This window comes from Nakaseomyces glabratus, chromosome A, assembly GCF_010111755.1.
Source record: "Nakaseomyces glabratus chromosome A, complete sequence".
Lineage (NCBI taxonomy): Eukaryota > Fungi > Ascomycota > Saccharomycetes > Saccharomycetales > Saccharomycetaceae > Nakaseomyces > Nakaseomyces glabratus.
In genome coordinates, this window is record NC_088951.1 from 390,091 (window position 1) to 409,848 (window position 19,758).

At 41.6% G+C, this 19,758-nt stretch overlaps 9 protein-coding genes and 2 non-coding genes across 11 annotated transcripts; 6 read left to right on the plus strand and 5 right to left on the minus strand.

The window, feature by feature from the left end:
- Nucleotides 1–167: 167 nt before the first annotated feature.
- On the plus strand, nucleotides 168–1,160 carry BMT2 (25S rRNA (adenine2142-N1)-methyltransferase; the record flags this gene model as incomplete). Its single annotated transcript, XM_444927.1, has 1 exon — nucleotides 168–1,160. One exon carries the CDS (start codon nucleotides 168–170, stop codon nucleotides 1,158–1,160), a length of 993 nt encoding a protein of 330 aa, XP_444927.1.
- A 652-nt stretch (nucleotides 1,161–1,812) lies between these two features.
- GAL83 lies at nucleotides 1,813–3,060 on the plus strand (the record flags this gene model as incomplete). The annotated part of the gene is made up of 1 exon (XM_444928.1): nucleotides 1,813–3,060. One exon carries the CDS (start codon nucleotides 1,813–1,815, stop codon nucleotides 3,058–3,060), a length of 1,248 nt encoding a protein of 415 aa, XP_444928.1.
- Nucleotides 3,061–3,431: 371 nt separating this feature from the next.
- Nucleotides 3,432–8,390, minus strand: CHC1 (clathrin heavy chain; the record flags this gene model as incomplete). The annotated part of the gene is made up of 1 exon (XM_444929.1): nucleotides 3,432–8,390. One exon carries the CDS (start codon nucleotides 8,388–8,390, stop codon nucleotides 3,432–3,434), a length of 4,959 nt encoding a protein of 1,652 aa, XP_444929.1.
- Nucleotides 8,391–9,377: 987 nt separating this feature from the next.
- Nucleotides 9,378–11,624, plus strand: POX1 (acyl-CoA oxidase; the record flags this gene model as incomplete). Its single annotated transcript, XM_444930.1, has 1 exon — nucleotides 9,378–11,624. One exon carries the CDS (start codon nucleotides 9,378–9,380, stop codon nucleotides 11,622–11,624), a length of 2,247 nt encoding a protein of 748 aa, XP_444930.1.
- A 438-nt stretch (nucleotides 11,625–12,062) lies between these two features.
- tH(GUG)1 lies at nucleotides 12,063–12,134 on the minus strand. Its single transcript has one exon. It is a non-coding gene; the product is annotated as a tRNA-His (tRNA).
- Nucleotides 12,135–12,413: 279 nt separating this feature from the next.
- On the minus strand, nucleotides 12,414–12,959 carry TIM18 (Tim18p; the record flags this gene model as incomplete). Its single annotated transcript, XM_444931.1, has 1 exon — nucleotides 12,414–12,959. The coding sequence occupies one exon, from the start codon at nucleotides 12,957–12,959 to the stop codon at nucleotides 12,414–12,416; it is 546 nt and encodes a 181-aa protein (XP_444931.1).
- Nucleotides 12,960–13,415: 456 nt separating this feature from the next.
- MUM3 (Mum3p) lies at nucleotides 13,416–14,828 on the plus strand (the record flags this gene model as incomplete). The annotated part of the gene is made up of 1 exon (XM_444932.1): nucleotides 13,416–14,828. One exon carries the CDS (start codon nucleotides 13,416–13,418, stop codon nucleotides 14,826–14,828), a length of 1,413 nt encoding a protein of 470 aa, XP_444932.1.
- Nucleotides 14,829–15,244: 416 nt separating this feature from the next.
- On the plus strand, nucleotides 15,245–16,675 carry RAX1 (Rax1p; the record flags this gene model as incomplete). The annotated part of the gene is made up of 1 exon (XM_444933.1): nucleotides 15,245–16,675. The coding sequence occupies one exon, from the start codon at nucleotides 15,245–15,247 to the stop codon at nucleotides 16,673–16,675; it is 1,431 nt and encodes a 476-aa protein (XP_444933.1).
- A 150-nt stretch (nucleotides 16,676–16,825) lies between these two features.
- On the minus strand, nucleotides 16,826–16,897 carry tD(GUC)1. Its single transcript has one exon. It is a non-coding gene; the product is annotated as a tRNA-Asp (tRNA).
- A 582-nt stretch (nucleotides 16,898–17,479) lies between these two features.
- On the minus strand, nucleotides 17,480–19,012 carry ENT2 (epsin; the record flags this gene model as incomplete). The annotated part of the gene is made up of 1 exon (XM_444934.1): nucleotides 17,480–19,012. The coding sequence occupies one exon, from the start codon at nucleotides 19,010–19,012 to the stop codon at nucleotides 17,480–17,482; it is 1,533 nt and encodes a 510-aa protein (XP_444934.1).
- A 158-nt stretch (nucleotides 19,013–19,170) lies between these two features.
- QRI5 (mitochondrial 37S ribosomal protein mS38 QRI5) lies at nucleotides 19,171–19,587 on the plus strand (the record flags this gene model as incomplete). The annotated part of the gene is made up of 1 exon (XM_444935.1): nucleotides 19,171–19,587. The coding sequence occupies one exon, from the start codon at nucleotides 19,171–19,173 to the stop codon at nucleotides 19,585–19,587; it is 417 nt and encodes a 138-aa protein (XP_444935.1).
- Between the last annotated feature and the right edge of the window lie 171 nt (nucleotides 19,588–19,758).

Here is a 19,758-nt window from a genome sequence, read left to right on the forward strand (position 1 = left end):
GTACGACAGTTTCTGAGGAAATTTCATCAAATCTCCAGAACATTTTGCCCAAATAGCCCAAGTTGCGATGAGCTAGCATATTCAGCTCAGTATATTGCCATTGTGCTATCTCTCTAACTCATAAGCTATGTGGCACAACTCCAGAGGAAATAACTCTTGCTGGTAAGATGTTGTCTAGGAAGAGGGTAAGCATTAGTGGTAAGAAACCGTTGAAGGAGGTGCGGATCAAGCCCAGCAAAGCGAGGAGAATCATCAGGAGGTTCCATTTCCTGACTAGTAAGCGGGCCCTTATATGTGAGTTGTTGGAGCTAGAGCGGCTGCGAGACAATGATGAGGAGTATAACTCGCGTGTGATAGATGCCTATTTGGGCGGCAAGTTGCTGCGGAAGCGGTATGAAGAAGGGCAGGCCGTTGCAGCTCAGGACGGAATGATGGAGTCCCGACTGTTGCAGATAAGGTCACACTCTGATAAGCCTGCGAAGGAGGAGCTGTTGCGCTGTTTGGGGTATATCCAGCGGGAGATACGGGATGGTGGGTTGAAGAACTATCAGATGGCTAGCAAAATCGGGCAAGATAAGGATCGCGGCGGTGATTCTTCGAAGCTGCTGGTGAAATGGCTCAAAGAGTTGAATTATGATCAGCACACCGAGCTACGTGCATTGGAGATCGGCTCCCTGAGTGTATCGAATCACATATCCCGTTGTAAGATATTTGAGGAAGTTGAAAGGATAGACCTCAATAGTAATGATCCTAAGGGAATAAAAAGACAAGACTTCATGAAGAGGCCGCTACCGAGGACGGGTGAGGAGAAGTTCCATCTGATATCATGTTCCTTAGTGCTAAACTTTGTGAATACACCTGCGGAACGTGGACAAATGTGCCAACGGTTCTCCGAATTCCTGTTCCCTCCCACTAGCGATGTACCTTCGTATGTATTTGTGGTGTTGCCCCTCCCATGCGTGAATAACTCACGGTATATGACAATCGACCACTTCACTATGATTATGGACTCCCTAGGCTATGAATTGATACGTTCACATACATCACACAAGCTCTTCTACTGCCTGTTGAGACTATCGCATCGAGAGTCCAAGCGCAAGTTCCAGAAGAAAGAGATAAACCCAGGGCCTGGACGCAACAACTTCGCGATTGTCATATAACATTCAACCCCAGCACTGTACACAGGTAGCATCAGACTTTCACCAGAAGCATTGGCCATATCCATCATGATTTATAGCCAACTGAAAGTATATAGTATATATATATAACAAAAGAGATACACGTGATCATTTAACTTGATGTAACTACTATAGTCGTCAATGTAATACAATACGACTAAGGGGAATCCACCTCCAGCATATGCGTGCGAACAAGCAGGAAATTTGGCAGCGAAAACTGGCAAATTGGCCAACGCTCTGGGGAATCAAGCATAATAAGAACGAGACACGTCTAGTTAATAGTCATTGTGTGGGTAGCAGCCGCCCATCTGAGTCATTAGCCGCTGAAGTACGCACTACGGACCGACAGGGATTTCCTTGAAGACGAGAGATACGTGGAGAAACTTCATTTGGTTGTTGAAAGGATAAGAACTGAGTGATAAAATTGAATAATTTCTACCCCCCAGGATCTAATAATTTTTGGTTTGGGACGCTATTTCTGATCCTTCAGTGAATCTAGAAAATTAAGCTTACCTATTGTAAAGGGTATATTCTTAAAGTGCACAAGATAAGTCCTTGCACCGCTTTACTTTTTTGGATAGGGCTGCTATCACACCATCCGTAAGCGAAAGGAAGATATCTGGAATAGGTCGCAATGGCTGAAAATAGAAGTGGTAGTAATAGGGATGCGTCCATGCTTGATGTGTCTGATGCAAGTCATCAGGATTTGAATAACAAATCTGATTCGCTAAGTTACAGCTTTTCGCAAATGAACGTGGACAGTCCCAACGAGTTGGAACCACAGCTAAACACAAGGAGTAGATCGAGGTCTACGTTGATATTTGATGATGATGATGAAATACCTCCATACTCAAAGCACCAGGAGCACTACTCTGGTACTTTGTCTGATTTCGAAGGCGAGAATAGTAGTGTAGCAAGTAGCATAGATAGCGCAGAGAATACTTCAGAGTCTAATACTGTCTTTAACAACGCCACTAGTACGGATAACACAGATAACACAGCAAGTTCACAATCAGGTACAGCCTCTCAACAATCACAGTCTGCAATGAACCAATCAGGTCAATTCGATTCCGATTCTAGTGGCTCTAGGGATCCAAGAGCTTCTAATATGGTCCCAGTCGATATAACCTGGCAGCAAGGTGGTAACAAAGTATATGTCACTGGTTCTTTCACAGGTTGGAGGAAAATGATAGGTTTAGTACCAATGCCTGATCAACCAAATGTACTGCACGTCAAATTACAGTTACCTCCAGGTACGCACAGATTTAGGTTTATTGTCGATAATGAGTTGAGGTTTAGTGATTTCCTTCCAACGGCTACAGACCAAATGGGTAACTTTGTCAACTATCTGGAGATTGCGCCCGTTGCAGGTACTGATGAAAAACCACCTCCATTAACCCCACAAGTGTCAGGTAAGTCAGGTGATGAAAGGAAAGAGCCTATGAGTGCTAGATCAAGGATTGCGCTTGAAATAGAAAGAGAACCAGATGATTTAGGTAATGGGTATAGTCGTTTCCATGATACCTCGCCACTGGAGACAAAGTATGAATATACTCAGGATATTCCTGCTGTCTTCACGGATCCTAATGTCATGGAGCAGTACTACCTGACTCTAGATCAACAAAAGAACAACCACCAAAACATGGCCTGGCTAACTCCACCACAGTTACCCCCACATCTCGAGAATGTTATTCTGAATAGCTACTCTAATGCGCAAGGTGAATCTAACGAAAATAACTCAGGTGCTTTGCCTATACCAAATCATGTGATATTAAATCATTTAGCCACCAGTAGTATTAAGCACAACACTCTTTGTGTTGCTTCGATTGTTAGGTATAAAAGAAAATATGTTACACAAATACTGTATGCGCCTCTACAGTAAGAGTGGATGACAACTTCGAGACACTTATGCCATTAAGACACTGTTTTACAATTAGAAATGAGGTGAACATTATAGATCGCTTGAGATATGTGTATTATCATTACATTAGAACCTCTTTTATAGATTCAATAATTTTAATGTTTTTTCATGAATAGATCTTTTTTTACCCTGCGGGTATACAAAATCTGCAAAATAGCGCTAATCTTACCAATATGTCGAACAGCCTCAAATGCTTCCAGATATTTATAATGTTTAGTTTTTTCTTGTTTATATATTTATTTATACATACAAATTTATTGTTAAGGTGAATATTTTACATAATTGCACAACCAAAAAGATTGACAAACGTTCATGACAGCATCGAATGCTGTTTAGAAGCCAGTTGCTTGAGGGTGCATTGAAGAGTTCATCAACATTAGTGGCTGACCTTCCCTATCATCCGATGTGTTGTTCTTCTTAGCAAATTCCTCCGAAAGCTTTTCAACAGCTGCATTTTGTTCTTTCTTCACAGAGATCTCGTATGGCTTAATGAAATCTTCTAGAGAATTCAACCAGGAAACTTCCAAAACAAAATCATACTTTATCAAATTGTAGGCAGTGTACAACAATGCAACAAATGCTTCACGATTACCTGTATCGACAAAGTAGGACAATAAATCATGGACGACCTTAGTATCCTGGGAAATAGCAGCAGTCTCAATGGCCTCCTTCCATAGTCTTTGTTCCTTTAGGATATCTAATGCCTTTGACCACTTCTTATTTCTACGGTACAATAGCGCAGCAATCTTCTTGAAGTATATCAAGTCGTGTTTTTCCAATCTGCCAGCAAGTTCTAATTGATCGAACTTGTCATAGGAGTCGACAGCATTTTGCAAGGCTTGATGATCTTCTTCTTCGATCATCAAATCATGATAAGCCTTATTAACCACAGAGTTGTTCTTTTGTAGAACATTGATCAAGAATGGCTTGATTAAAGGTAAGTTATCTGATTGTGAGAAAATCTTAACAGTCCTTGGAATATCAAGCCTTGGAGTTAAAACGGACAATAGATCGACTAATAGAGATGGGTGCTCGTTGACGTAAAAGTTAATTGCTTTGTAGTAAATTTCAAGATTTGCAACCTTAACAATAACTTCCTTGAAGTAAGGATGATCAAAGTTATCAGCAGATTTTTCGATCATAGTCAAAGCAGCATTGTCCCATTCATCATAATGAGCATACAAGAAAACCAATTCTCTCCATAGGTGAGCGTCTTCAGCAGCCTTGATAACCTTTGGAATGTTAATTCTTGACCAGAATAATTTAATGTGATCATAGGTCTTTGAAGTATCGTACTTGGCATACAAAATAGCTAGCTCTGTGAACATACCCATATGGGCTCTTTCCAAACCTAGACCTGCTTCGAATAAAGAAATTAATTCTTCAAAGTAACCATTCGACTCATACTTTTCGACAAGCTCGTCAAGCTCTTCAGCGTGAATTATTAAGTTTAGACCACAAATTTGGGCAAGTCTGAATTCCTTCTTGTCAATACATGCGTTGTTCACTAATTTCCAGACCTTGATGTTGGATGCCTTTCTAGCAGTGTCTACAGCAGTTTGGTAGTCACCCAAGTAAACCAAAGTTGAGGCCAATTTGGAGTAGTTAGAAACACTAGAGTAACACAATTTAGCTGCCTTGTAGTTCTTGCTGTCAAGCAATTTATCACCGACTTCTTCCAAGTTGGCGGAGTTTGAACCAGCCAGCAAGTTCTCAATTTCATGAAGCTTATTCAATTGAGCATAAGACAGAACCAAAGCATTATCAATCTTTGAAGCCTTCAAAGTATCTCTTGCCATCAACAAGTATGGAATCAATTCTTCGAACTTTTCAGCTTGTTCTGCTAAATCGATAACATTCTCATAGTTAGATGGGTCATTTGCTTTGATGTAGGAATCAATAGCATCAGGAATACGAAGACCATCCAATTGCGCAGTACCCAATTGAGACCATAGTTCTGAAGAGTTAATCTTGTCAGCATATGTGTAGCCTCTGTCCAAAGACATGATATCTTCAATCAAAACCTTTAGTGCTTTAGAGTTCATCTCATGCTTGTCATAGATTTCGAAGGCTTCTTCATTCAAACCATGTTCAACACATAACTGTGCGATCTCATCAGCGTCATAATTTTCTAGCTTTTCGATATATCCAGAAACTTTGGTTGGCTCGTACTTGATGGCTGATAGCATCAACAGACCTTGCAAAGCAGTATTTTCATTAAATGGAGATGGTTCCAATATAATTTTTTCAAGCAACTCGATCAATTCCAATTTCAATCCGTTGGTCATAAAAGCTTGGACGGTCAAAGACACTGGTTCTGGGTCCTTTAGTTCTGGGATACCAACAGAAATGACAGAGTCAATTAGTTGACGTCTATGAATGTTTTCAGAATCTAACACCTTGTTCCACAATTCAGGATCAGAACGCTTTAGTAGGTATCTAGCCTGGTACTTGTACATAGTGTTCTCGTTAGTGATTCTAATCAAATCGTCATCGTTGGAACCCTTGTCGTAAGCAATGTAAGCTAAGTATGGATCTCTCTTCTCACAGTAACGACCGACATCCAAAGTATCGTATTGATCATTCTCCTTCAAGAACTTCTCTGGAGCGTTGTTGGAGTCAATGTAGATCTTAGCCAAGGCATTGTAAACAGCCTGTTCCTGGGTACCTTGAGATAAAGTTTGTTCCAAGTATGGCAACAGAAGCTTCAATCTGTTTCTCTTTTCGACTTCTTCAGTCAAATCGTTGATTGGAACTTGGCCAATAACAGATTGCAACAAGTTTTGAATGAACTTTTCGTCGCAATCCATGTCAAGCAAAGCACCAACAACTTGTGGGGTTTTGCTTGGGTTGACTTGAGTAACGTAAGTTTCAATGTAGTTCATGTTTTGTGCCTTGTATAGATACAAGATCAACTCATGAACAAAATTGTGACGATCACACACGATAATCAGAGGTAGTTGATCTTCCAAGTTAGCTTCTTTCAAGAAATTCTTAACTCTTTCAGCATCATAAACATTGTTGTCTCTGACAATTCTTTCAATCTCCTTGTATTGTTTCATCTTAGCAGCAGCCTCGATGTATTTGTAAACAACGTCCTTGTCTTCAGTTAAGTTAACTAAGGAAGCCAAGTAGTAATACAGACCTTCAGTAGCTCTGTACTCCTCGAATAGCTTAATTAGAGTACTGGATCCGATTAGATCGGAGTACTTTGTTGCAACTTGAATGACGATTTGAATGTTGCCTTGTAAGTTGTCGTCCATTAGGGCTCTCAAACAAGCCAAAGATTGTTCGACGTTCAACTTACCAAAGTAACTGATCAACCAGTCAACTGGTAGGCTGCTTGTGTGGACAATACATCTCTTGGTATCCTTAAGATCGGTGTAGTTTTCCAGAGCTCTCTGGTACAGACCAGCTTTTTCTGCTAAAGAAGCAATCGTTGGCTTGTCATAGTGAGAGAAGATGTTATTGCCCAAGATTGCGTCAGCAACTTGAGGGGCATTCATCAAGTTAACTTCCAGGACACGAGTTTGCAAGTGACCTTGGTCTGGAGTATCACCTTTCAAAGCATCTAACAATAGGGAAGTACCTTGCTGGATGTGGTTTTGAGAGAAGAATAGGTCAGCCAACTTTTCGATGTCAACTTGGCTGGCAGTTTCTGGGTTTTGCAATAGGGAGATTGCAAATTCAGAAGCTCTGTCTGGGGAAGTTCTAATTAGTTGAGAAAGCAATACCAAAAAGTTTGGTTGGTAGCTTACCTTTTGACAATATGGAATGATCTTTTCAAATTGTTGTAGCTCAGCTAAGCAAGAGATGACCTTTGCATGAGCATTGGCTCTCAAGTAACAAGCCAAAGCCAAGGTGGTATCAAATGGTTTGACAATGTCACCAAGTTCTTCTGAGCACTCCAATTTGTCCTCTTTCAACCATTTTTCAAATAGTTGCTTTCTGTCCTGTTGTAGCACTGGTCTGGCCAACTCGATGGTTTCTTCTTTGTTCAACTTACCCTTGTCTAGAAGAGTGGAGAAGTAAAGCAATATAGGTGAGATGGCACCTGGTGCTGCTTGTAAGTTCTTCAATCTATTGATGGTATTTTGGTTTCTCAGAGAAGTTGAGGATGCTGCGACCTTTGCAGCGTTTTGGTAATCGCCTTGGTTCAAGAGGGACTCGAATTGCTTAGAGAACAGGTCGTCTGCACCTGGAAGGCCACCTCTAGTGGCAACTGTTAGCGCTAGGGAGACGTTAGCCAATTTGTTTAGGATGTATGGCACTATCTGAGTGGTGTCGATCTCTACTGCTAGCACTTGGCCTTTCTTGTTTATACAGGCGATACCGTTCTTTTGGTTGTAAGAAGTGGAAGTGAAGACGGACTCGGCGGTAATTCTGTTGACGAACAAGTTTGTGCCTGTCTCCAGTTCATATAAGTGAATGAACCCGTATTTCGTTAGGATGTAGATGATACCGTATTTCTCGGAGACCTGGACGGACAATGGGAAGTCATTTGTAGCGTCTGGTGGGAAGAAGATATCTGTGGTTTTCTTTTGGTATTGTACAGCCAAGGAGGCATCGTGATCTATCTCAATGATTCTCAATTCACCGTTACCCGTTTGTACGTTTCTGTTACCGGTGACGAAGACTTGTACTGGTGCGGAGCCGTTACCTTCTAGCAGTATCTTGGTGAAGATGGCGACGTGGCCGTCTACTGCCTGGGAGATGTTACGTTGTTTCGAGTAAAGTTGGATCTTACCGGCGATTCTTCCGTTTTCCTGCAAGATACCGATGACTGCGAACCAGTCCTCCTTCTCGTTTGAGATGAAGTTGATGATCTGGGTGTTGTTCAATGACTGGTGTCTCTGGGTCAACACCTGTGGCTTTGCAGAGACGTTGCCGTCGAAGACGTTACAGGTGAGTATGGAGCGCGCGGTGACGAAACCCAAGGTGTTCTCGGTGAGCCACTTCCAGAAGATCACTGGCTCGTCCAAGGTGAAGGACTTCAGCTTGGATTTGGTCTCCAAGTTGAAGATCTGGACGATGGTGCCGTTGGCACGCACAGAGATCACGTTCTGGGAAGGGTGCATGATCGCGGAGTCACCGCCCATGTTCTTCCTGGTGACCTGGTTCCCGTTCGCCAAGTCGACGATGGCCACGGAGTTCGCGCCATCGACAGTCTCCCTAACGGTCACGTAGTGGTCACTTTCGAATGTAGTTGATCTGAAGTCCAGCGACTGCGGGGAGATACCCAGCGCGGTCAGATCCGTGAGCTCGGTGAACTCAATTGGCAAATCACTCATATCCAGTTGGTTTCTCAATAACAAGTGTTCAATGCTCCTTCTTCCTGTTCTACCCTTTGCATATAAATCTCTCAAGGCCAAACAAAAGGGGTATTTTTTTCTGATTTCTTTCTAAAAAGCTCTTTGCTTATGTATATGGACTTTGTTGTGGAATAGAATGGATTGTAGGGGGGGAATAGACAAGTCAGGGAGTAGTGTAATCTTTCAGCGGCTAAGAGTTCCCTCCTTGCAGTTTTATCAATTTGCAGCCCACCACTTTAAAGGTCGACTCGATTCGATTCCTCGAAACTTTTTGGCTCGTCCCCCCTCCTCCCCCCTCGTCCGTTTCGAAGAAAAGGTCTGGTTGTACGTGTATCATGTGTCTTAGTGATGTGTGATGTTATTTATTCTTATATACGTATATCATATGATATACGTATAACTAGATATATTGATATATTACAGTACGGCATAACCACATGGTATACGTTTGCACGTATACCCCGAGAGAAAGAGAGTCATTCACTTGGAAGTGCCCCCCCCCCTCTTTCCCCACACAGCACATACGTTAGTGTGATTTACGTGTTTTATTTGGTCGTACCCAGTGAATGGTCTGCACAAGCACAAGCACAAGCACAAGCAAGTAGTTGTGTACTTAGACAACACCGTACGAAATCCCAACACATCCTCTCCCCTCCCCCCTTCATCCGGACACCCAGAAGGGGAGACAAGGGAAACCCCAAAACTCCAGCCCTGAGGTGTCACATCCAGCGTATTACAGCGTATTACAGCGTATTACAGCCGTCGCTCCCCCATCCCCTTAGATCGGAGTTAAGAAGATTGGAATAACCCGGGTGGATGAAATAATCACCGATCTCTCTCAAGTCCAAAGCTCATCGCATCGCATTACAACTTCTTGACATATAAATACGGATGGCAATTGTAACCGGGGTAGTGCTTTACCAGTAAGAGAATAATCTCAACCCAAAACAAAACCAAAAACCATAAATGACTAAGCTATCTACAGTTGACCCTAATGCTTCTGTGCTAAACCCGCAGAGGTTTATCCAGCGGGAGCGGGAGAACTGCTCCATTGACATCGACCAAGTGAACACTTTCTTGGAGTCGGACCCCAGGTCTAGGGACCTGACGCACTTGATCGTTGACCAGCTGGTCAACGACCCGATCATCAAGGCCGATAGCGCCACTTATGACCAGACAAAGCTCACACAGAGGGAGGTCACGGTCAAGAAGATCGCCCGTATGGCGCTGTACATGGAACAGGACATCAAGACGGTGCGCAAGCACTTCAGAGACACAGACCTGTTGAAGTCCCTGCAGGACTTCGGGGACACCACCACCCCACCGCTGACCAACAAGGACCTCGCCATCTTCGACAAGAGACTCTCCTTGGTCGCAAACATGGACCCGCAGCTGTCCACCAGAATAGGTGTGCACCTGGGGCTGTTCGGAAACTGTATCAAGGGTAACGGTACCGACGAGCAGATCAAGTACTGGCTGCAGACCAGGGGCGCTATCTTGATCAAAGGAATCTACGGGTGCTTCGCCATGACCGAGCTCGGCCACGGCTCAAACGTCGCCCAGCTGCAGACCACCGCTACGTACGACCAGGAGTCCGACACCTTCATCATCAACACCCCAGACTTGGCAGCTACCAAGTGGTGGATCGGCGGTGCCGCTCACTCCGCAACCCACACCGCGTGCTACGCTAGACTACTGGTCAACGGGAAGGACTACGGTGTCAAGACGTTCGTCGTGCCCCTGCGTGACCCTTCCTCATTGCAACTAATGCCAGGCATCGCCATCGGCGACATAGGCGCCAAAATGGGCCGTGACGGTATCGACAACGGCTGGATCCAGTTTAGAAACGTCGTCATCCCAAGGGAGTTCATGCTAAGCAGATTCACTAAAGTGCACAGAAACCCAGGCGCAACTCCAACTGTGGAGGTAGACCCTCAGCTTGACCAAATCTCAGGTTATTCAGCTTTGCTAAGTGGTAGAGTTAACATGGTCATGGACTCCTTCAGATTCGGCTCAAAGTTCGCTACCATCGCAACACGTTACGCTGTAGGCAGACAACAGTTCGCTGACAAACCAGGCCAACCAGAAAAACAATTGATCGACTACCCATTGCACCAATACCGTGTCTTACCTCAGATCGTGATCCCTTACATTATTTCTCCAGCGGCCTTCTCCTTGTTGAACTTCTACTACTCCACTCTGGATGAATTGTACGCAGCTTCTTCAAAGAATGACAAGAGGGCATTGGTCGTGGTTAGCCAAAAGCTAAAGAACTTGTTCATCGACAGTGCAAGCTTGAAAGCTACTAACACTTGGTTAGTGGCCCAGTTGATCGATGAATTAAGACAAACTTGTGGTGGTCACGGCTACTCCGGTTACAATGCCTTCGGTAAAGGTTACAACGACTGGGTAGTCCAATGTACTTGGGAAGGTGACAACAACATCTTGTCCTTGACCTCTGCAAAGTCTATCTTGAAGAAGTTTGTTGATTCCGCTACTAAGGGTAAGTACAACAAGGAATTGGACAAGAGATCCTTCAGATACTTGGACCCACAATTCATCCGGAAAGTGTTCACCTCTTCTTCCGAGAACAAGTTGGATGACTTGTACGACTACACCAACATTTGGGCAGTCGCTCTATTGAAGCTTTTGAGACACATTGCTAAGCAAGTTGACTCAACCAAGGATCTGGACGGCGCTTCCAAGCTGTTAGTTTTGGTCTCTAAGTTCCATGCTTTATATGTCATGTTAAATACCTACTATGAAAAGTTGAACTCTCCAACTGACTCATATGTTACTTGTCCAAAGACGAAGGAGCAATTATGGAATGTTTACAAGTTGTTCTCTCTATATTTCATCGACAAGCATGCCGGTGAATTCCAACAATTCAAGATTTTGTCTCCAGATCAAATATCTCAAGTTGTTCAGCCAAGACTATTGAAATTACTACCAGAGATCAGAAAGGAGTGTATCTCTTTAACTGACTCATTCAAATGGCCAGACGGAATGTTGAACGCTCCAATTGGTTATTACGATGGTGATATCTATCATAACTATTTCAATGAAGTCGTTAAGAATAACCCAGTGGAGAAAGATGGAGCTGGTATCCCACCTTATCACGAGTTATTGGCAAACATGCTAACTAGAGGCGATGAATTTGCTAGGTTGGGTGGTGCTAATAACGCTGAGATATTGTCAAAGTTGACTAAGTAAGCCTTGATGTGAAGTGAGTGAAACTGCTGTTCTTAACCTTGTATGCATACTTCCTCCTGGGAATTATCCCAAAAAAAATTGGAAATTATACTTCTATTACTTCCCTGTTTTTAAATATTCTATTTAAAGCTGTTTTTATAGCACTATGTCGTGTCATGATTAATGATAATATTCGAATACACTGAAAATATCTAATTGCCCTTTATATTTGTACTTATGTATAATATCCCCAATGTCTAGTCATTCTAATTAGTGATTCATGTGTTAGATAATAAAAAAGATATAACTCCTACCTTTACGAAAATATCAATATTGCTATAATTTACCTTGTATGCCTGATCCTAATGATTGCAACAAAAATGAACAACTATTAGTTCTTTGCTTGATCAGATCGTGACCTAAACATAAATAAAGTAAAAAAAAAAAGGAAAAAAAAATTGCCATTTCCTAGAATCGAACCAGGGTTTCATCGGCCACAACGATGTGTACTAACCACTATACTAAAATGGCATATTAAATGAACTTGTTAAGGATAATTGAGATCTTGTCCATATTCTCTTGTTCATTACTTTAAGAGATTCAAGCCATTGGGCTGATTATATCAGTCTATTCTTTACAATTTTAGCAAAGTAAAGTTAGTTGTTGGAATTATTAGACCAAGCACTTCAGATTGACTCTAGAGAAGTGATATAAATCAAATAATAAAAAAATGCAATTTTGAAATAAGCTACATAAAGCAGTTTATATTATCTACATGGTTGAAATGATGCTAGTATTGATTTACTTTATCTATTTTCTGAAAAAAATCTGTGAATCGTCCTCAGACCATAGCTTTCTGACTAGATCTACCACACCGTTATTGCTGGTCTCTAATTCATATATACCAAATAGACCGAACCCAGTGGCACTATACAACAAATATATGGCCAATTTGTGAAGTCTCTTGAACTTTTCCTTCGGTATATAATCAAGGATTAGGCTTGTGAAATGGTAGTGAGTGGAGAATAGGAATAGTGAACTAATAGTAAAGTCTAGCATTGGGTGCACTTCACCAGTGTAAATCACAGATCCAAATGTTCCCACAGTAAGCGGTAGCAAAGTGTAGTTGATGTATTTATGATAATCATTTTGGAACGAGTCTTCAGGTTGTGTGGGTTGTTCACACTTATACATTTGTGGACCTTTCATCTCTGCGCTCAATTCCTTATCATGGGTCTCTGTAGTGCGAGGCGCATCTTTGGCAGACGAAACAACAGAATTAAACCTCACATGCGAAATACAACGCCGTAGGTAAACGTTGGCATTGCGTGGCCCCATCAAACCTAATCTCATCATAGTTCTTTCTCTCTTGTTGTGTATTATATTTCTTCCAGAATAAAAGTCACGATCTCCTAGACGATCGTGTAACAGACAGTTAAGATAGCTTGTTGAGGATACCTGCCACTTGACAATTGTATCGTCGCCTCCCATTCTATACCTACAATATACTCCTGACTCACACTACCACTAATTGATTCTTCTCATCGGTACTTCATCTGATCATTGCGCATATCACTATATACAAATAACATAATCACATGATATAACCGTATAAGAGAATCACTCGTGTTTTGACTGTTGCCAGATCGGCGGTTAAATTCTGTTCTTGTTTGAAGAAGATATGTCATTGCGTTCATAGCTAGAATATAGAATAAAAATTATATTATTAGGGTAATAGTATTGCTGAGCAAAGTAGAGCTGGGCAAATTAGAGCTGGGCAAAGTAGAGCTGCGAATAGGGGATTTTTAGACCATGGGTTTCGTTACCTTTGTGGAGAGTTACGTCGTTGGGTCTTCTCAGGACATCAGCACATGGTGGTATACTGATTGGATAGTTGTTGGCTGGAAGGCTGCTATTATTGGTGCGTACTTAGGAATACATACTCTATTGACCATGACCAGGTTGGTGCTTCAGACCATAATACTTACACCACTATTCCTGAGGTGTTATTCAATATACCGGCGGTTTTGGTGGCATGTTCCCTTTTTTGGACCGATACTGCTTGAGGCTGGCTCCTATTGTCTTACTAGCATACCCAGAGTGATTAATCCGACATTGAGTCTGATTTGCGAAATAATTGAGATTATATTCCAAATACATGTCACTGAACTGATGTTTGGACACGAGAAGGAATCAGTAAGGATTGTTTATGGAGAAGATTGCGCTGAGGTGGATCTCTTTGACGAGGAGAATCAACTTATGACAACACTTGTACTGAGTAATCACAGATCATTAGTCGATTATCTTTTGATTCAACATTTGTTGATGAAAGGTGCTAAACAGCACACTACACTTAGAAAGAAAGATGTCATTTATAATTACTTTAAACAACGGATTCTTAAGGGAATGCAAGTACAATTTCTTAGTTGGGGTCAAATAGTTAAGTTCCCGACCCTTTTGTTTGGCTTCAATGTCATAAACTCAGATGAGAATTGCTTTGTACCCAGTGATGACTTAGAGACGTTCTTGAAATCTACTAATCAGTGTATGGTCCACTTCCCCGAAACCAACATACTAACGACGGAACTTTTTTTAGTACAGAGAAGTATAAATTCGAGCAAAACATTTGCTGTAAAATATAACAACTTATTGAATCCAAGATTCAAAACATTCGTTAATGTGATTGATTGCTTTGCAAAATGTACTGAGATTCCCAGGTTACCACATATACCTATCGTTACTGAAACAAAAAAGTTCATCAATAAAAAATTGGATGATATTATAACAAATTCAAATGGTGATGTTCAACAAAACGCTGTTGTTACGCATATAATTGCGCATTCAGATGTGAAGTCTAATCAAGAATCAAAACCCCACAAAACCAAGAAACAACATCGAGTAAGGATAAATTCACACATCTATGATATCACCATTGTGTATTTAAGAGTTAAGTATGTGACCAATGTTCATGATCATATAGATGGAAGCATAGTACCTCGAAGCGGCTACCAGCTTGACGAAATAGCTCCATCATTACTAGAATTTCTTAGACCAGACTCTAAAGTTGATAGAGATCCTATTATCACCTACGTGAATATCAAAAGGTTTGACACAGATGCTATACTATGTTTGAAAGATCGACATCTCGAAAAATGGTTAGAAGACATTTGGAAGCAGAAGGATCTCGAAATTTCAAAAGTCATAGAAAAAATAACGGTAAATTAACAAAAACACTTTACTGATAAAAAATTAACGTGGTCCAAAAATTTAGCCTTATCATAGCACTTGATTCAGTCATATGTAAGGTAAATCATATATGATTCAAGTACCATGACCTTCTTGGTTTTCATGGTGAAATTTTCATTTCGCGATGACCGAAGACCTGAAACCGGAAAAATTGTAAACAAACGCAAAAATATGAATAAGATGAGACAGTTAACCAAGAAGAATGTAGCTATAATTGAAATACACACGTCCTCTTTAAAGAACAAAGTTTTAGAGTAAATTACACATTAGAAATATTTTAACCTGTTAAAAATATTTAAATCGACCTTTCTCACATAACATATCTTTACTAATATTGATAGCTGACGGTCAGATTGAAGTACTCGAGAAACCGAATCGCGCACAGGCAAGCAATCATGCCCTCAACTGCAATTGATTTTGACCAAATACAACATCAACGTCTACCTACATTATATGAGGTATTTATACTGAAGACAGAGCCCCCTGTGGATTTGTGGTCTTTTTACACATACCTCTCTCAATTCCCATATGCAATTAACTACTTAGACTTTTGGATTGATCTTATGGCACACATCAGACTCTGTAAAGATTATGTCTCTACAGTAAGGCAATCAGTAGTTCAGGGGTCTGCTTTGGAAGAATTCCGGAACTTAGATGAAAGAAGTAATGTTAACAGACATATGAACAACGATGAAGATGCATCAGTGACAACCTCAATCCTAATGAATACGTTATTATCAGAGGGATATTTAGATTTTGAGAACCCTGAAAAGGTTTCTCAGTTTTTGCAAGGGAATACTCACACATCCCCGATGGTAACTCGGATGATACAAGATTGGAAATTACATAATGAAAGAAACTCTGTTGCAGCGACAAGTCACCTACAGTCAACTCAAGCTGGTATAGACATTTCAAGAAAAGAAAGTATGCAAAGTGTATCAGCTATTGTTGATGAATTTTTGAAAAGACAATCTCAGCTAGGAGAAAAGGGAAATATTACTACAAAGCAACTATACAACAATGCCCAGCAAATATGTAACACCTACCTAATGTCTCAGCAACATAGTCCAAGATACTTAGCTAACATCCCCGACGATCTTAAAAACCAGGTTATCCACAACTTTAAGGCTAATAGGCGACATGACCCAGAGGTGTTTAGAGAGCTTAAGGAAGTGACATACCAATTTTTGGAGACAGATTGTTTCCCCAAGTTTCTAAAAGAGGTAGCATTGCATAATATCCATGATGAGCTTTCTGATTGGAGATTCCATCCCTCGAATAAAAACCCACACAGAACATCTTCACCTTCTGGTAGTAAAGAAAATCTCAACGGTCACAAACAATTGATGCAAAATCACATATCTTGGTCACCATTTTCAACATACACTTCGTTAAGTAGAGTTCTATTTGGATGCATGTGGATGGGCATAGGATTTTGGATTGGTTATGTGCTCATATTTCTACACTACAGCAGAGCAATTAGAGTCACCACTGTAGTACCATTTGGACTGGGCTGTTACTATATAGTCTGTGGCATTTATCAAGTTGATATCATATATTCCTGGTTTGGGCTGACCCAAAGATTAATGTACAGTCATAAAAAAGGCAATATAGAAGAAGGAAGACAAGTCTATGGAGCAACATATAATGACGATGTTCCTCTCATATTCACCTTACTTGGTGGTAAATCTAGACTGATACATATAGAACATCCATTTATCAAAAAAATCCTCTATAAAAGAGGTCTCTGGTGTCTAACATTGGTAGTTATCTTTACGGCAATATTCACTGTAATATTTTGCTGCGTTCCTGGCCGTAGATTATAAAAACCGATACATAACTAAATAATTAATAAAGACATCATGCATTTCCATCAATTAAAAATCAAAAAGTTTGACAAAGGAGCCTATTATTCCTTAGTATGATACTCCATGAATCATTATGAGATGTAGGCAAATACAAAAAAAAAAATAAATCTCCGCGACGGGGAATTGAACCCCGATCTGGCACGCGACAAGCGCCCATTCTGACCATTAAACTATCGCGGATTGGTGATTTGTTGAAAAAGTTACAACATTGTGACATCATGTTATTTAGAATATGTCAGATGATATACCAGCATACGTTCGATTACGTAGCAAATAGCAATCGATTGTGTGTACATATTATATACATTGTTATATGCAATGAGCACTTTCTTACCAGCAGTTCAAACTATAAATGAATACTAGAGTGTAATTTCATATTGAGAAAATCATGTAGACTGTATATTCATCATTATCATGCAACCCGCTATATCAGGAATATCATCAAAGCATACAATATCAAAGTTCTGGATCTCGATTTTGAAATATAGTTATATCTCTGTATGATCTTTTGGAGATAAAGTTAAATAGTATGAAAGCTGCTCGAAAAATGATAATATTTCCGGAACTATTTAAGTTAAATTTCAAATACAGTAGATGTCATATTAATTTTTAGAAGAGACTTCTTGTTACAAAAATTATTGTTCGTATATGTCTGATAAGTCAATAAAGTAGTTGGTATATGATACAATGCCTGCAGATAACAGTTGGATTTCAAAAAAACTCATTTACAGAAGCTCCACTAGAATGATCAGTAGAGAACATCTACAAGTCTATCAAACTGACACCTTGATCTGGTGTAGCAAATTGTTGCTGTTGTTGCTGTTGATATTGTTGTGGTTGCTGCTGATACTGGTAGTTTTGTTGTTGATTATAATTGTAATTCTGTTGTGGCTGCTGCTGCTGCTGCTGTTGTTGTTGTTGCTGCTGTTGTTGCTGCTGTTGCTGATTACCGAATCCATAACCAGTATGTGATGGTACAATATTGGTGCTGGGTAGACCAGTGTATTGACTAGATAAGAATGGATTATTCTTAGGTTCATTGGTAACTTGCTTATAACCAGTACCTTGAGAATTGATGAAAGTGCCTGTTTTAGTGTGTTGCGCTGGAATACGAGCCTCACCTGTGTTACCAAAAGTATCTATACCTGTACCGGATGCTAGTAAGTTGTTCAATTCGCTATACTTATCTGAGATGGATTGGTTGCCTGTCCTAGTTTTCTGTAATGGTTGCTGCTGAGGTTGCTGCTGTTGTGGTTGTGGTGAAGGAGCAGGCTTTGGTTGTAAATCTGGCAACAGTGCGTTATTTGCACTGGTGTTATTATTGTTGCTTATGTTATCTCTGGAAAATGGATTGTTAGACCCAGTAGCCAAAGTTGGTTGTTGCAATTGTAACTGTTGCATTTGATCGTAGTAAAGCTGTTGTTGCTGCTGTTGCAATAATGCTGCTTGTTGCTGTTGTTGGGCCAGTAGCACAGCTTGTTGTTGTTGGGCCAATAATGCAGCCTGTTGTTCCTGGTATTGATAATACTCTTCTGGAGATATAGGGTTGCCAAAGATGTCGTAATACACATTTTGCTGTTGCTGCTGTGCCTGCAACTCTTGCATTCTCTGCATGTCCTGCAATTTTTTCAATTCCTCTTCCTCTTTGCTCAGTTGCAAAGCTGCCAAGAGATCGGGGTCCTGGTTCTCGTACTGGGCTTGCTCTCTTCTGCGGGCCTCTTCTTCCTCCGCGGTCATCCGAGACTCCTCCAGAGCCTTCTGCAAGTCATCGTCGTAGGCGTTACGGTAAGAGGTGGATCTAGAGCGTGATCTGCGTCTTCTCCGCTTGGCATCGCCGTTACGTCTGTTGGCCCTATTCAAAGCCCGCTCCTCCCTGAGTCTCTCGTCATCGGTCAGCAAGGAGGTCAGCTCCTTGGCCTTCACTCTGATGATCTGGCCCTCGTCGGAACCGCTCACTTCGTCCTCATGTCTGAACTCCCTCAGCGTCTTGATGATGTACAGGTTCTCCTTGCACCACAGCACACAGTTCTCCGACCCAAACCGCACCAGGTAGTCCAGCACCGTCAGCGACTTCGCAACGTGCCTCCAGTACTTACCCTTGTCGTTCAACCGCTTGTCCAGCATGTCCATGATCTCAAAGAACTCAACAGTGTCATACGTCTTGTCCGCAAGGTCCTCCAACACCCCGACGCTCGGAGACGTAGAATCATTCGCCGTAGCATCCCGCACCATCACCTGCGTGCTGGAGTAACCCTTCACCATGTTCTTCGCAGAACGAACCAACTGACTTGGCATCTTTATCTTAATCTTAATCTTAGTCTTGGTCTTGGTCTTGGTCTTGGTCTTGCTCTTGGTATTAGTCCAAGGTCTTGAAGTATGATCATGCTCTTTTATACTCCCCCCCTTTAGCAAATTTTCATTTCCAACGACCGAAAGTATAAAAGGCCCTCGAAATGCAGAAGTTGAAGCTCAAGTTGATGCTGAACTGCTCAAGCATAGCTACAACTACAAGCGCAAGGATGTCTTTGTTGCGGATGGTGAGGCCGTTCATGGCTGTGGTGCCGGGCGTGCGTCGTGTCTCCAGTGTACCAGTCGCCGGCGTGCGAGTGTCAATGCCTATGCCATTTGGGAAGATGCCACTGCCGTTACGAGCATCTATACAAACAACAGTACAAGCAACAGTGCAAGCAACAGTGCAAACCATGCAACCAACCGTGCAACCACTACCTGTGACGCCGCAGGCGCTGGACAAAGAGGTGTATGTCGACTCTGTGATGCGGAAGCGGAGGAAGAAGATGAAGAAGCACAAGCTGAGGAAGCGCAGGCGGAAGGAGAAGGCAGAGCGGAGGAAGCTGTCCCAAGGCCGCTAGTCCCCCCGGAAGAGCAGTGCCCCCCCGACAGTTTCAGATCAAGCAAACCCACTTGCCCTCCAGGGCAGCGGTACGTCAATATTCCCACAGTTCCAGGCATGGGTTCATTCCAAAACAAAACATGTACATATCAATTCTCTATGCAAGTATATAAGTCAAATACAAAAACAA